Raw genomic sequence first — 13,709 nt, 5'->3', positions numbered from 1 at the left:
GGGTGGATTCACTGGTTATAGTGGGACAGAGAGGGTGGGCACTGGTTATACTGGGACAAAGAGGGTAGGAGCACTGGTTATAGTAGGACAGAGAGGGTAGATTCACTGGTTATAGTGGGACAGAGAGGGTAGATTCACTGGTTATAGTGGGACAGAGAGGGTGGATGCACTGGTTATAGTGGGACAGAGAGGGTGGATTCACTGGTTATAGTGGGACAGAGAGGGTGGATGCACTGGTTATACTGGGACAGAGAGGGTGGATGCACTGGTTATAGTGGGACAGAGAGGTGGATGCACTGGTTATAGTGGGACAGAGAGGGTAGGAGCACTGGTTATACTGGGACAGTGAGGGTGGATGCACTGGTTATAGTGGGACAGAGAGGGTGGATGCACTGGTTATACTGGGACAGAGAGGGTAGATTCACTGGTTATAGTGGGACAGAGAGGGTAGATTCACTGGTTATAGTGGGACAGAGAGGGTGGATGCACTGGTTATACTGGGACAGAGAGGGTGGATGCACTGGTTATAGTGGGACAGAGAGGGTGGATGCACTGGTTATAGTGGGACAGAGAGGGTGGATGCACTGGTTATAGTGGGACAGAGAGGGTGGAGCACTGGTTATAGTGGGACAGAGAGGGTGGATGCACTGGTTATAGTGGGACAGAGAGGGTGGATGCACTGGTTATAGTGGGACAGAGAGGGTGGATGCACTGTTTATACTGGGACAGAGAGGGTAGATTCACTGGTTATACTGGGACAGAGAGGGTAGATTCACTGGTTATACTGGGACAGAGAGGGTAGATTCACTGGTTATACTGGGACAGAGGCCATCGGACGTGCTGAGGAACATAACTGTCTCGCCTGCCTCCTTGTGGCCAGTTTCTCCAACTACACAGTCAAAAATAAACCAGTTTATTTTATTTATTATGCTTTCTTTCAAAGGTGTTTCAAAAAATACACAGTGAAGTAAAATGAAACTAACCGCAGTTTAATCAGAAATGAGGGACAAATGCAATTAATTTCCATGAATAGCTTTAATGACATCATGAAAACCTCATTAACTGAGCAAAAATCATCTGATGCATAATTTAAATACAAATCACTAAAATTCTTCAATACTGATACTGGCAAAGGGGACGTTACAGCAGATGTTGCTGCATAGAGTGCTCAGGATTGGCAAGTCAAAGAACCCACAGTGATGCGTCTCAGATACAGAAATAACAGTGTGTTGACTTTGGCTTATTTTAACAATCTTGTTCAACATCACAGATTCTTCAATAGAAGATAAATTTTACAATTAAACAAAACAGGAGGATTCAGCATCTCATCTCACATTTTCAATGTTGATATACAGTCGCATCGTTTCCATTTTTAAAGACCACACTTCAACTCGAACCAACCAATTCCCATTAATGACCAGTGAGCTCTGCTAGTTTTAGCATACGGGCTAACGTGCAAACATTTTAGCCGGTTTTTCAACAGCTTAAGTGTAAAAGAAAGTTTGAAAAAATGCCAAGATTCAGTGCAGCTCAATCAAATCTGGAAAGCAAAAGTCTGATTTGTCTCGTTTTCCTCTCGTTTCCCAATATGGTCCATCAAGACCTGAAGCTCGAGTAGCTCAGAGCTCAATCTGAGGACACCTGAAGATGCACCTGGGCCCAGCAATATATTCCCAGCGATATCTTCAGATATATCTGTAATTATAATGATTGCAGAAATGTTCCTGACGTTCCCTCATCTTTGGCTCTATTTAATGGTTCTCCTAAGGTTTTCCTGATCCGGTTTGAGGTTCTAAGGACAGAGGGCGTCACTGTGCCCATGACGCCAATGGAAGTTGCATCATTTTTTGGGGGGCGTCATAGGGACAGTGACACCCTCTGTCACCGGATCATTTAGTCAATTTAGTTGGCGTCATTATCACAGCTAACTAAGAGGTTAACACACTAGAGCAAGATGTCTGTGTAGATTCTCAATCATCCAGGTCATCGTATCCAAGGTAGTTTTCTCTGTCAACTGGACTGTGTTTCTTCTCTTTAAAGACGTTTCACCTTCTATCCAGAAGGCTTCTTCAGTTCTGAAATCGCTGGGGACCGAGCTTGAAAATATAGCCCTAGCGGACCGTTGGCATGTTAATGATCTGGGTGGTCACCTGAGAGTCGTTGGTAGGGTCGTTGGTAGGGTCGTTGATAGGGTCGTTGGCAGGGTCGTTGGTAGGGTCGTTGGTAGGGTCATTGGCAGGCGTTGGCAGGGTCGTGGGCAGGGTCGTGGGCAGGGTCGTTGGCAGGGTCGTTGGCAGGGTCGTTGGGAGGGTCATTGGCAGGTTGTGGGCAGTGTGGGCAGGTCGTTGGCAGGGTCATTGACAGGGTCGTTGACAGGGTTGTTGGCAGGGTTGTTGGCAGGGCCGTTGGCAGGGTCGTTGGCAGGGTCATTGGCAGGGTCGTTGGCAGGGTCGTTGCAGGGTCATTGACAGGTCGTGGGCAGGGTCGTTGGCAGGGTCGTTGGCAGGGTCGTTGACAGGGACGTGGGCAGGGTCGTTGGCAGGGTCGTTGGCAGGGTCGTTGACAGGGACGTGGGCAGGGTCGTTGACAGGGACGTGGGCAGGGTCGTTGGCAGGGTCGTTGACAGGGACGTGGGCAGGGTCGTTGACAGGGTCGTTGGCAGGGTCGTTGGCAGGGTCGTGGTAGGGTCGTTCATCTGGATTCAGTTGAGATGTCTCCCCTTTGTCTGCTGGCACTCTTCGTAGTGGGGAACCAAGTCTCCTGAAATGGTGTGAAAGTTTGGTTTGTTGTTGGAAGGAGTGGAGGACTACATTGTATGTGGGTGATAGGAAACACTAGAGCACAAATGTTAGCCTATATGGACCTAATGTGACCTAACTTGGTCCCATTGTCAACCCAAATAGCACCAAAAACTTGACCTATTGTGATTTGATGCATTTTATGTATTTAAAAAAGAGAATTTGTTCTGTCAGTAATACTTATTATGGCCTCTTTCGATCGTTAACGTTCTGATTTGCTTTGATGTGCTCAGGATCTTAATTTAAGGCAGAATCACATTTTTCTTTAAAAAATGGTTGCGAGAAATTCCCTTATTTTTTCCGAAATTTCGATCCATCTCACCTGGTGATGAACACCAGGAGCGGTGTAGACCAGGTCAGCGAGGTACAGCAGCATGTTGAGTCCGGTGAACACTGTCACGCTGATCTGCGTTGTCATATCGCCTCCACGCAGGTACTTTTCACCAAACGTGAAAATGGGCCAGACGATGACAGCTGACAAGTACATGAGGAAGGCCAGGAGGCTGTACGCAAACAGGAACTGGGAGAAGGGGACCGACTTTCTCCCGGTGCATTCGCCCACGCACAGGATCACCACCACCATGGAGACGATGAAGCAGATGCAGTAAACGGCCATGCACCACTCCAGCGCCTCGTGGTGGCTGTAGGAGACGGGGTTGCTGATCAGGATGAAGATGAGGAAGGCCACAGAGGTCTGCCACACCTTCAGGAGGCCCGGGGCCGTGGCCATGTATCCCGCCCCCTGTCTGGCCCTTCCCTTGATCAGGATCACCTCGTACATGTAGGCCACCGCCGCCAGGCAGGAGAAGACCGTGGAGGTGATGCGGAAGCTGCGTTCGTTGGCGTACCACTGCAGTATGATGAAAAAGTAGACAAAGATGAAAAAAGCAAACAGGCAGAGGAGGCTGGCGTAGCCGGCCACGGTGGTGGAGATGTTGGACCAGGAGACTGGGATGCGGGCCTGAAGGCCAAACTGCTCCACCAGCAGGACCAGCAGAGTGCAGGTGAAGCTGAACGCCCAGCAGAAGATGCAACAGTCAGCAAGGCCCCCGTGGACGTTGGCGCTGTGCACTGCCACGCTGAAGGCCACACAGGTGAACAACAAAGCTGCTAAACGCACCCAGAAGACCCGGGAGAGCATGACCGTGGACACCGGCATGGCGGCAAATCGCAGGTAACTCCTCTAGCCAAAAGGGGGGGGGGGAATCAAGATTCCAAACTCGTGCTCTCTTGTCGGCTGCTTTTGTCACAACTTGTCGATGTTCTTCCACATGTTCTGCAAAAAAGAAGAAAATTAACGTAACGTGACTCCCCGCTACATGAGCGATGGCTGACAGTGAAAGGAAGTGTTTTTGTTGTGTGTGAGTGGTTCTGCTGCCGGTCCTGATATCGGCCGAGTGGCTTCGCTTCAATCAACAGGTGGCACGAAGTGAAATCACCACGTAAGATAAGATAAGATAAACTTCATTGATCCCACATCGGGGAAATTCACATTACAGTATTAGCCAGTGTTATACAACACTAAAAGAAAAACTATTATGTACATTACTATGTACATTATACATTATATACAGAGGGGAGATTATATACAGAAGGGAATATTATACTATATGAAGAAAAATGAAAGTGCAAATAAGAGTGGAAGAGTTATAAGAAACAGGAACGGTTCAAATCAAAACTCTGGTGCAAGGGCGTGACAGGAACATTAAACGATGCTCTTTTTTCCCGGACCCTGACCAACAGCAGCTGAGCGACCACGACGTCTTTACGGTTGAACCAGGCCAGGAGAAGACGCGTGGCTGACGGCCGCTCGACGCTCTCCACAAATTCAATAGCCAAGGGCTGATAATTTCATTCTGTCCTGGCCCATCAATCAAAGGTCCATCGATCCTTCGTCCGCTACACAAATCCAATTAGCGGCTGGATAAATGGTGGCCAAACCTGTCCAATAATACAGAGATCGAAGATAAGTAAGAGTGTGTGTGTGTGTGTGGTGTGTGTGTGTGTCTATTGAGTACCAAACTGCTCATTTCGAGTTTTGGGGGTTTAGGTCAGGGTAACGGGGTTAGTTGCGCTGGTTAGGCTTAGACCCGACAATGTGTAACATCTATAAAATCCCCCATAGACAAATATAGGAGCGCTTGCTACAGGTAATAGCTTTTCTTTTTAGTTTCTGTTTTGATTTGACTCCTTCTTGCTCAACACTTAAACCCAAACAGCACGTTTACAACTGCATAAACCAAAATATTGGAGCGCGTAACGCAGCAAAAAGACAACTAAAATGTACCTATTTGCATATGAGTCAACATCCTTTCAGATATAAGCATAATACGTTCAATCTACTTGGTGTAAAGTCTAAAATAGCGGAGGCCAGTTCTGCGTCGTCGTCGACCAGAGCGTGATTAATACTAACTAACCTCTACTTAACCTAAAAGAAAGGACAATAAAATGTGAACTTACAGATCTGGACAGTGGGTGCCGGCTTTGTGTGGGGGTTTCGAAAGCACTGAAGTTCCTGCAACGTCGTGCGTAACTTGGCGCGCATCCACTCTGTTTTATGCAGATTGTTGCAATAACATGATCCGCCCAGACGGGGTCGCTGTTTCGCTTCTGAACTGCAAATACATGGAGCTGGCTCGGCAGCCAGTCAAGACAGCAGGATAGCCACACCACTGGCATCATTTTTAAGAAGAATTTGGACTTATGTTAAGACAGGAAACGCATAAATCGAAGGTATTAAGTCGAGGCTGCTGGCTGACCGCAAGAGAAGGAATCCGGATTTTTGCAACGCGAACTATTTCGGGAGAAAAGGGATCTGAGGTGTAGCTTTACTGGGATCGAATTGCCTTGTAGCTTAGTTAGCTAACATGCAGATTTAGTGTTTATTTGCACCAACATTTGGACCAGGAGTAGTTAGTCTACGTGCTCTATCAGAACTAATCTTATCACACGTTAATAGAAACGGTCATGTTATTTGTTTCGCCAGCCTAAATTAGCCTAGCAGCCGCCGGCTCCTCTGCGCAGTCGAATGACAAACGGGTCACTTTCATTCGGCGTGGGCACCAACGCGATGCCGGGGATTGATAGTGGCCGCTTCCCAAGTCTAAGGTTTAAAGGCTAACGCCGGCAGGACGTGACGGGCCGCTTCAAATGATTGTTGAACGCCGTCGCTTGTTGTATAAGTCGCGACTAAAAGTTAAGAAGCAGCCTTGACGTTCGTGCTGCTCTGTGCTTTCGCTTTGATAAGCCCAGCGACACAACTAGCTAATGCCGGCTAATCTGCTAATTAGCTTGCTCGGTCGTTAGCATGAGATGCAGAGCCCGTAGTGGGTTTCAGGCCGATTGTTTACAGTGCTTGCGTGTATTTTGATGTTATTCATTATCACAGACTTGGAAAGGGCTCATATCCTAAATCAAAAAAGCGCCACTTTTAGTGGTGGGTCATTTGTTTTCGCGTGGCACATCATCATTTCTGTTGCACTCACGAATGACTTTCATAGTTGTGAGAGGTGACACGATACGATAGTGTTTAACGTGCGCGTCGATATCAACGCCAGGCTTGTGAAATCTGGCCGCTTGAAGGCTTGTGCTAGATTGTTTCATTGCAGAGTGTCGTTAAATGTCATTCAAGAAGATTCTGCATTGTCATTTGGGTGGCAGAGAACCTTTTCCCCCCCTTCTGCAGGAATTAGCTCTGTGCAGACACTAACAGGCATGTGAGTTGTTGACCTGAAGCATAGCGAGACATATCAGCCACTCATTCATGATTGATGACCTTTGAGGAAGCAGACTGTTCCTTAGCCATTTTCCACTACAGCTCAGCCCACGTCTTTGTTATCCTGCTTATTTTGTGGCCTCCTGCGGAGGAATCCTAAGGACTTTATTTTTAAGTCTGACTTAAACCTGGCCAGGGTGAGCGCGGACATGTGAAGAGGCCTGCGTGTAGGCCTGGAGATCGGATCAGGAGCCCCGCACAGAGCACCATTTGTGTGTCTGTGTAGATTCTCAATCATCCAGGTCATCGTATCCAAGGTAGTTTTCTCTGTCAACTGGACTGTGTTTCTTCTCTGTGAAGACGTTTCACCTTCTATCCAGAAGGCTTCTTCAGTTCTGAACTCGCTGGGGACCGAGCCTGAAAATATAGCCCCTGGGACCACTGGCATGTTAATGATCTGAGTGGTCACCTGAGAGACGTTGGCAAGGTCGTTGGCAGGGTCGTTGGCAGGGTCGTTGGCAGGGTCGTTCACCTAGTTTCAGTTGAGGTGTCTCCCCTCTGTCTGCTGGCTCACAAGGTGGTGAGTCATCAGGTCTCCTGAAATGGTGTGAACGTTGGGTTTGTTTTTGGAAGGAGTGGAGGACTGCATTGTATGTGGGTGATAGGAAGTGCCTCAGCCCACCTGTGTTTAAGTAAGGTTTTTCAAATTTGACATGGATGGTTTCCTTGACACCCCTCTCAAACCAGTGGTCTTCTCTGGCCAGTACCTGTACATGGCTGTCCTCAAAGGAGTGCCCGCTCTCCTTTAAAGTGGACTGTTGAGTCCTGGCCTGAAGACAGCCTCTTCAGGCCAGGACTCAGCAGTCCACTTACATTTAAAGAGGACCTAAAGGGTGTAGGTGGGACAGAGGGTGGGTCCACTGGTTATACTGGGACAGAGAGGGTGGGTGCACTGGTTATACTGGGACAGAGAGGGTGGATGCACTGGTTATAGTGAGACAGAGAGGGTGGATGCACTGATTATAGTGGGACAGAGAGGGTGGATGCACTGGTTATAGTGGGACAGAGAGGGTGGATGCACTGGTTATAGGGGACAGAGAGGGTAGGAGCACTGGTTATAGTGGGACAGAGATGGTGGATGCACTGGTTATACTGGGACAGAGAGGGTGGATGCACTGGTTATAGTGGGACAGAGAGGGTGGATGCACTGGTTATACTGGGACAGAGAGGGTGGATGCACTGGTTATAGTGGGACAGAGAGGGTGGATGCACTGGTTATAGTGGGACAGAGAGGGTGGATGCACTGGTTATAGTGGGACAGAGAGGGTAGGAGCACTGGTTATAGTGGGACAGAGATGGTGGATGCACTGGTTATACTGGGACAGAGAGGGTGGATGCACTGGTTATAGTGGGACAGAGAGGGTGGATGCACTGGTTATACTGGGACAGAGAGGGTGGGTGCACTGGTTATACTGGGACAGAGAGGGTAGATTCACTGGTTATAGTGGGACAGAGAGGGTGGATGCACTGGTTATACTGGGACAGTGAGGGTCGATGCACTGGTTATAGTAGGACAGAGAGGGTAGATTCACTGGTTATAGTGGGACAGAGAGGGTAGATTCACTGGTTATAGTGGGACAGAGAGGGTAGGAGCACTGGTTATAGTGGGACAGAGATGGTGGATGCACTGGTTATACTGGGACAGAGAGGGTGATGCACTGGTTATAGTGGGACAGAGAGGGTGGATGCACTGGTTATAGTGGGACAGAGAGGGTGGATGCACTGGTTATATGGGACAGAGAGGGTAGGAGCACTGGTTATAGTGGGACAGAGATGGTGGATGCACTGGTTATACTGGGACAGAGAGGGTGGATGCACTGGTTATAGTGGGACAGAGAGGGTGGATGCACTGGTTATACTGGGACAGAGAGGGTGGGTGCACTGGTTATACTGGGACAGAGAGGGTAGATTCACTGGTTATAGTGGGACAGAGAGGGTGGATGCACTGGTTATACTGGGACAAAGAGGGTAGGAGCACTGGTTATACTGGGACAGTGAGGGTCGATGCACTGGTTATAGTAGGACAGAGAGGGTAGATTCACTGGTTATAGTGGGACAGAGAGGGTAGATTCACTGGTTATAGTGGGACAGAGAGGGTGGATGCACTGGTTATACTGGGACAGAGAGGTAGATGCACTGGTTATAGTGGGACAGAGAGGGTGGATGCACTGGTTATAGTGGGACAGAGAGGGTAGGAGCACTGGTTATAGTGGGACAGAGAGGGTGGATGCACTGGTTATACTGGGACAGAGAGGGTGGATGCACTGGTTATAGTGGGACAGAGAGGGTGGATGCACTGGTTATAGTGGGACAGAGAGGGTGGATACACTGGTTATAGTGGGACAGAGAGGGTGATGCACTGGTTATAGTGGGACAGAGAGGGTGGATGCACTGGTTATACTGGGACAGAGAGGGTAGATTCACTGGTTATACTGGGACAGAGAGGGTAGATTCACTGGTTATACTGGGACAGAGAGGGTAGATTCACTGGTTATACTGGGACAGAGGCCATCGGACGTGCTGAGGAACATAACTGTCTCGCCTGCCTCCTTGTGGCCAGTTTCTCCAACTACACAGTCAAAAATAAACCAGTTTATTTTATTTATTATCGCTTTCTTTCAAAGGTGTTTCAAAAAATACACAGTGAAGTAAAATGAAACTAACCGCAGTTTGATCAGAAATGAGGGACAAATGCAATTAATTTCCATGAATAGCTTTAATGACATCATGAAAACCTCATTAACTGAGCAAAAATCATCTGATGCATAATTTGAATACAAATCACTAAAATTCTTCATTACTGATACCGGCAAAGGGGACGTTACAGCAGATGTTGCTGCATAGAGTGCTCGGGATTGGCAAGTCAAAGAACCCACAGTGATGCGTCTCAGATACAGAAATAACAGTGTGTTGACTTTGGCTTATTTTAACAATCTTGTTCAACATCACAGATGCTTCAATAGAAGATAAATTTTACAATTAAACAAAACAGGAGGATTCAGCATCTCATCTCACATTTTCAATGTCGATATACAGTCGCATCGTTTCCATTTTTAAAGACCACACTTCAACTCGAACCAACCAATTCCCATTAATGACCAGTGAGCTCTGCTAGTTTTAGCATACGGGCTAACGTGCAAACATTTTAGCCGGTTTTTCAACAGCTTAAGTGTAAAAGAAAGTTTGAAAAAATGCCAAGATTCAGTGCAGCTCAATCAAATCTGGAAAGCAAAAGTCTGATTTGTCTCGTTTTCCTCTCGTTTGCCAATATGGTCCATCAAGACCTGAAGGTCGAGTAGCTCAGAGCTCAATCTGAGGACACCTGAAGATGCACCTGGGCCCAGCAATATATTCCCAGTGATATCTTCAGATATATCTGTAATTATAATGATTGCAGACATGTTCCTGACGTTCCCTCATCTTTGGCTCTATTTAATGGTTCTCCTAAGGTTTTCCCGATCTGGTTTGAGGGTCTAAGGACAGAGGGCGTCACTGTGCCCATGACGCCAATGGAAGTTGCATCATTTTTTGGGGGCCGTCATAGGGACAGTGACACCCTCTGTCACCGGATCATTTAGTCAATTTAAGTTGGCGTCATTATCACAGCTAACTAAGAGGTTAACACACTAGAGCAAGATGTCTGTGTAGATTCTCAATCATCCAGGTCATCGTATCCAAGGTAGTTTTCTCTGTCAACTGGACTGTGTTTCTTCTCTTTAAGACGTTTCACCTTCTATCCAGAAGCTTCTTCAGTTCTGAAATCGCTGGGGACCGAGCTTGAAAATATAGCCCTAGTGGACCGTTGGCATGTTAATGATCTGAGTGGTCACCTGAGAGTCGTTGGCAGGGTCGTTGGGAGGGTCGTTGGCAGGGTCGTTGACAGGGTCGTGGGCAGGGTCGTTGGCAGGGTCGTTGGCAGGGTCATTGACAGGGACGTGGCAGGGTCGTGGGCAGGGTCGTGGGCAGGTCGTTGGCAGGGTCGTTGACAGGTCGTGGGCAGGGTCGTTGGCAGGGTCGTTGGCAGGGTCATTGACAGGGACGTGGGCAGGGTCGTTGGCAGGGTCATTGACAGGGACGTGGGCAGGGTCGTGGGCAGGGTCGTTGGCAGGGTCGTTGGCAGGGTCGTTGGCAGGGTCATTGACAGGGTCGTTGGCAGGGTCGTTGGCAGGGTCGTTGACAGGGTCGTTGGCAGGGTCGTTGACAGGGTCGTGGGCAGGTTGTTGGCAGGGTCGTTGACAGGGTCGTGGTAGGGTCGTTCATCTGGATTCAGTTGAGATGTCTCCCCTTTGTCTGCTGGCACTCTTCGTAGTGGGGCACCAGGTCTCCTGAAATGGTGTGAAAGTTTGGTTTGTTGTTGGAAGGAGTGGAGGACTACATTGTATGTGGGTGATAGGAAACACTAGAGCACAAATGTTAGCCTATATGGACCTAATGTGACCTAACTTGGTCCCATTGTCAACCCAAATAGCACCAAAAACTTGACCTATTGTGATTTGATGCATTTTATGTATTTAAAAAAGAGAATTTGTTCTGTCAGTAATACTTATTATGGCCTCTTTCGATCGTTAACGTTCTGATTTGCTTTGATGTGCTCAGGATCTTAATTTAAGGCAGAATCACATTTTTTTTTAAAAAATGGTTGCGAGAAATTCCCTTATTTTTTCCGAAATTCCGATCCATCTCACCTGATGATGAACACCAGGAGAGCGGGGTAGACCAGGTCAGCGAGGTACAGCAGCATGTTGATGCCGGTGAACACTGTCACGTAGATCTGCGTTGTCATATCGCCTCCACGCAGGTACTTTTCGCCAAACGTGAAAATGGGCCAGACGATGACAGCTGACAAGTACATGAGGAACGCCAGGAGGCCGTACGCTGACAGGAACTGGGAGAAGGGGACCGACTTTCTCCCGGTCCATTCGCCCACGCACAGGATCACCACCACCATGGAGACGATGAAGCAGATGCAGTAAACGGCCATGCACCACTCCAGCGCCTCGTGGTGGCTGTAGGAGACGGGGTTGCTGATCAGGATGAAGATGGTGCAGGCCACAAGGTCTGGTACACCTTCAGGAGGCCCGGGGCCATGGCCATGTATCCCGCCACCTGTCTGGCCCTTGCCTTGATCAGTCTCTTCTCGTACATGTAGGCCACCACCGCCAGGCAGGAGAAGACCGTGGAGGTGATGCGGAAGCTGCGTTCGTCGGCGTACCACTGCAATGCGATGAAGAACAGGGAAAGATGACGGAAGCAGACAGGCAGAGGAGGCTGGCGTAGCGGGCCACGGTGATGGAGAGTTTGGACCAGGAGACTGGGATGCGGGCCTGAAGGCCAAACTGCTCCACCAGCAGGACCAGCAGAGTGCAGGTGAAGCTGAACGCCCAGCAGAAGATGCACCAGTCAGCTATGCTCCCGTGGACGTTGGCGCTGTGCGCTGCCACGCTGAAGGCCACACAGGTGAACAACAAAGCTGCTAAACGCACCCAGAAGACCTGGGGGAGCATGACCGGAACACCGGCATGGCGGCAAATTGCAGGTAACTCCTCTAGCCAAAGGGGGGGGGGGGGGGGTCAAGATTCCAAACTCGTGCTCTCTTGTCGGCTGCTGTTGTCACAACTTCGTCGATGTTCTTCCACGTGTTCTGCAAAAAAGAAGAAAATAATTAACGTGACTCCCCGCTACATGAGCGATGGCTGACAGTGAAAGGAAGTGTTTTTGTTGTGGTGTGAGTGGTTCTGCTGCCGGTCCTGACATCGGCTGAGCGGCTTCGCTTCAATCAACAGGTGGCACGAAGTGAAATCACCACGTAAGATAAGATAAGATAAACTTCATTGATCCCACATCGGGGAAATTCACATGTTCACATCGTAGCCAGTGTTATACAACACGAAAAGAAAAACTATTATGTACATTACTATGTACATTATACATTATATACAGAGGGGAGATTATATACAGAAGGGAATATTATACTATATGAAGAAAAATGAAAGTGCAAATAAGAGTGGAAGTGTTATAAGAAACAGGAACGGTTCAAATCAAAACTCTGGTGGAAGGGCGCGACAGGAACCTTAAACGATGCTCTTTTTTACCGGACCCTGACCAACAGCAGCTGAGCGACCACGACGTCTTTACGGTTGAACCAGGGAGAGAGAATGGCTGACGCCTCGACGCGCTCGCTCTCCACAAATTCAATAGCCAAGGGCTGATAATTTCATTCTGTCCTGGCCCATCAAAGGTCCATCGATCCTACGTCCGCTACACAAATCCAATTAGCGGCTGGATAAATGGTGGCCAAACATGTCCAATAATACAGAGATAGAAGATAAGTAAGAGTGTGTGTGTGTGTGTGTGTGTGTGTGTGTGTGTGTGGTGTGTGTGTGCGTGGCTATTGAGTACCAAACTGCTCATTTCGAGATTTGGGGGTTTAGGTCAGGGTAACGGGGTTAGCTGCGCTGGTTAGGGTTAGACCCGACAATGGTAACATCTATAAAATCCCCCATATACAAATATAGGAGCGCTTGCTACAGGTAATAGCTTTTCTTTTTAGTTTCTGTTTTGATTTGACTCCTTCTTGCTCAACACTTAAACCCAAACAGCACGTTTACAACTGCATAAACCAAAATATTGGAGCGCGTAACGCAGCAAAAAGACAACTAAAATGTACTCATTTGCATATGAGTCGACATCCTTTCAGATATAAGCATAATACGTTCAATCTACTTGGTGTAAAGTCTAAAATAGCGGAGCTACGCCGCGCCCAGTTCTGCGTCGTCGTCGACCAGAAGTTGTTCCAAAAACAGAGCGTGATTAATACTAACTAACCTCTACTTAACCTAAAAGAAAGGATAATAAAATGTGAACTTACAGATCTGGACAGTGGGTGCCGGCTTTGTGTGGGGGTTTCGAAAGCACTGAAGTTCCTGCAACGTCGCGCGTAACTTGGCGCGCATCCACTCTGTTTATCACACTGGTTTTCCGCCCGCGTATGCAGATTGTTGCAATAACATGACCCGCCCAGATGGGGTCGCTGTTTCGCTTCTGAACTGCAAATACATGGAGCTGGCTCGGCAGCCAGTCAAGACAGCAGGATAGCCACACCACTGGCATCATTTTTAAGAAGAATTTGGACTTAT

General features: G+C 48.3%; 1 protein-coding gene and 1 pseudogene across 4 annotated transcripts; both read right to left on the bottom strand.

Annotated features, from left to right (window-relative positions):
• Positions 1-2,554: 2,554 nt before the first annotated feature.
• On the bottom strand, positions 2,555-12,714 carry LOC130523257 (myeloid-associated differentiation marker homolog). Of its 4 annotated transcripts, none has more exons than XM_057028371.1 (4): positions 5,259-5,354; positions 4,503-4,739; positions 3,121-4,074; positions 2,555-2,760 (listed from the first exon to the last, which is right to left on the bottom strand). In XM_057028371.1, exons 3-4 carry the CDS (start codon positions 3,955-3,957, stop codon positions 2,692-2,694), a joined length of 906 nt encoding a protein of 301 aa, XP_056884351.1. In that variant the 5' UTR covers positions 3,958-4,074; positions 4,503-4,739; positions 5,259-5,354; the 3' UTR covers positions 2,555-2,691. The 4 variants fall into 4 exon arrangements, with proteins under 4 accessions (XP_056884351.1, XP_056884353.1, XP_056884354.1 ...); XM_057028373.1 differs by having other exon boundaries at positions 4,536-4,739; XM_057028374.1 differs by lacking the exons at positions 4,503-4,739; positions 5,259-5,354 and adding an exon at positions 12,644-12,714.
• Positions 10,545-13,579, bottom strand: LOC130523250 (myeloid-associated differentiation marker homolog; annotated as a pseudogene).
• Positions 13,580-13,709: the final 130 nt, after the last annotated feature.

The sequence above is a fragment of the Takifugu flavidus genome, chromosome 3 (genome assembly GCF_003711565.1).
Source record: "Takifugu flavidus isolate HTHZ2018 chromosome 3, ASM371156v2, whole genome shotgun sequence".
NCBI lineage: Eukaryota > Metazoa > Chordata > Actinopteri > Tetraodontiformes > Tetraodontidae > Takifugu > Takifugu flavidus.
This window is presented reverse-complemented; position numbering and strand designations above follow the sequence as displayed.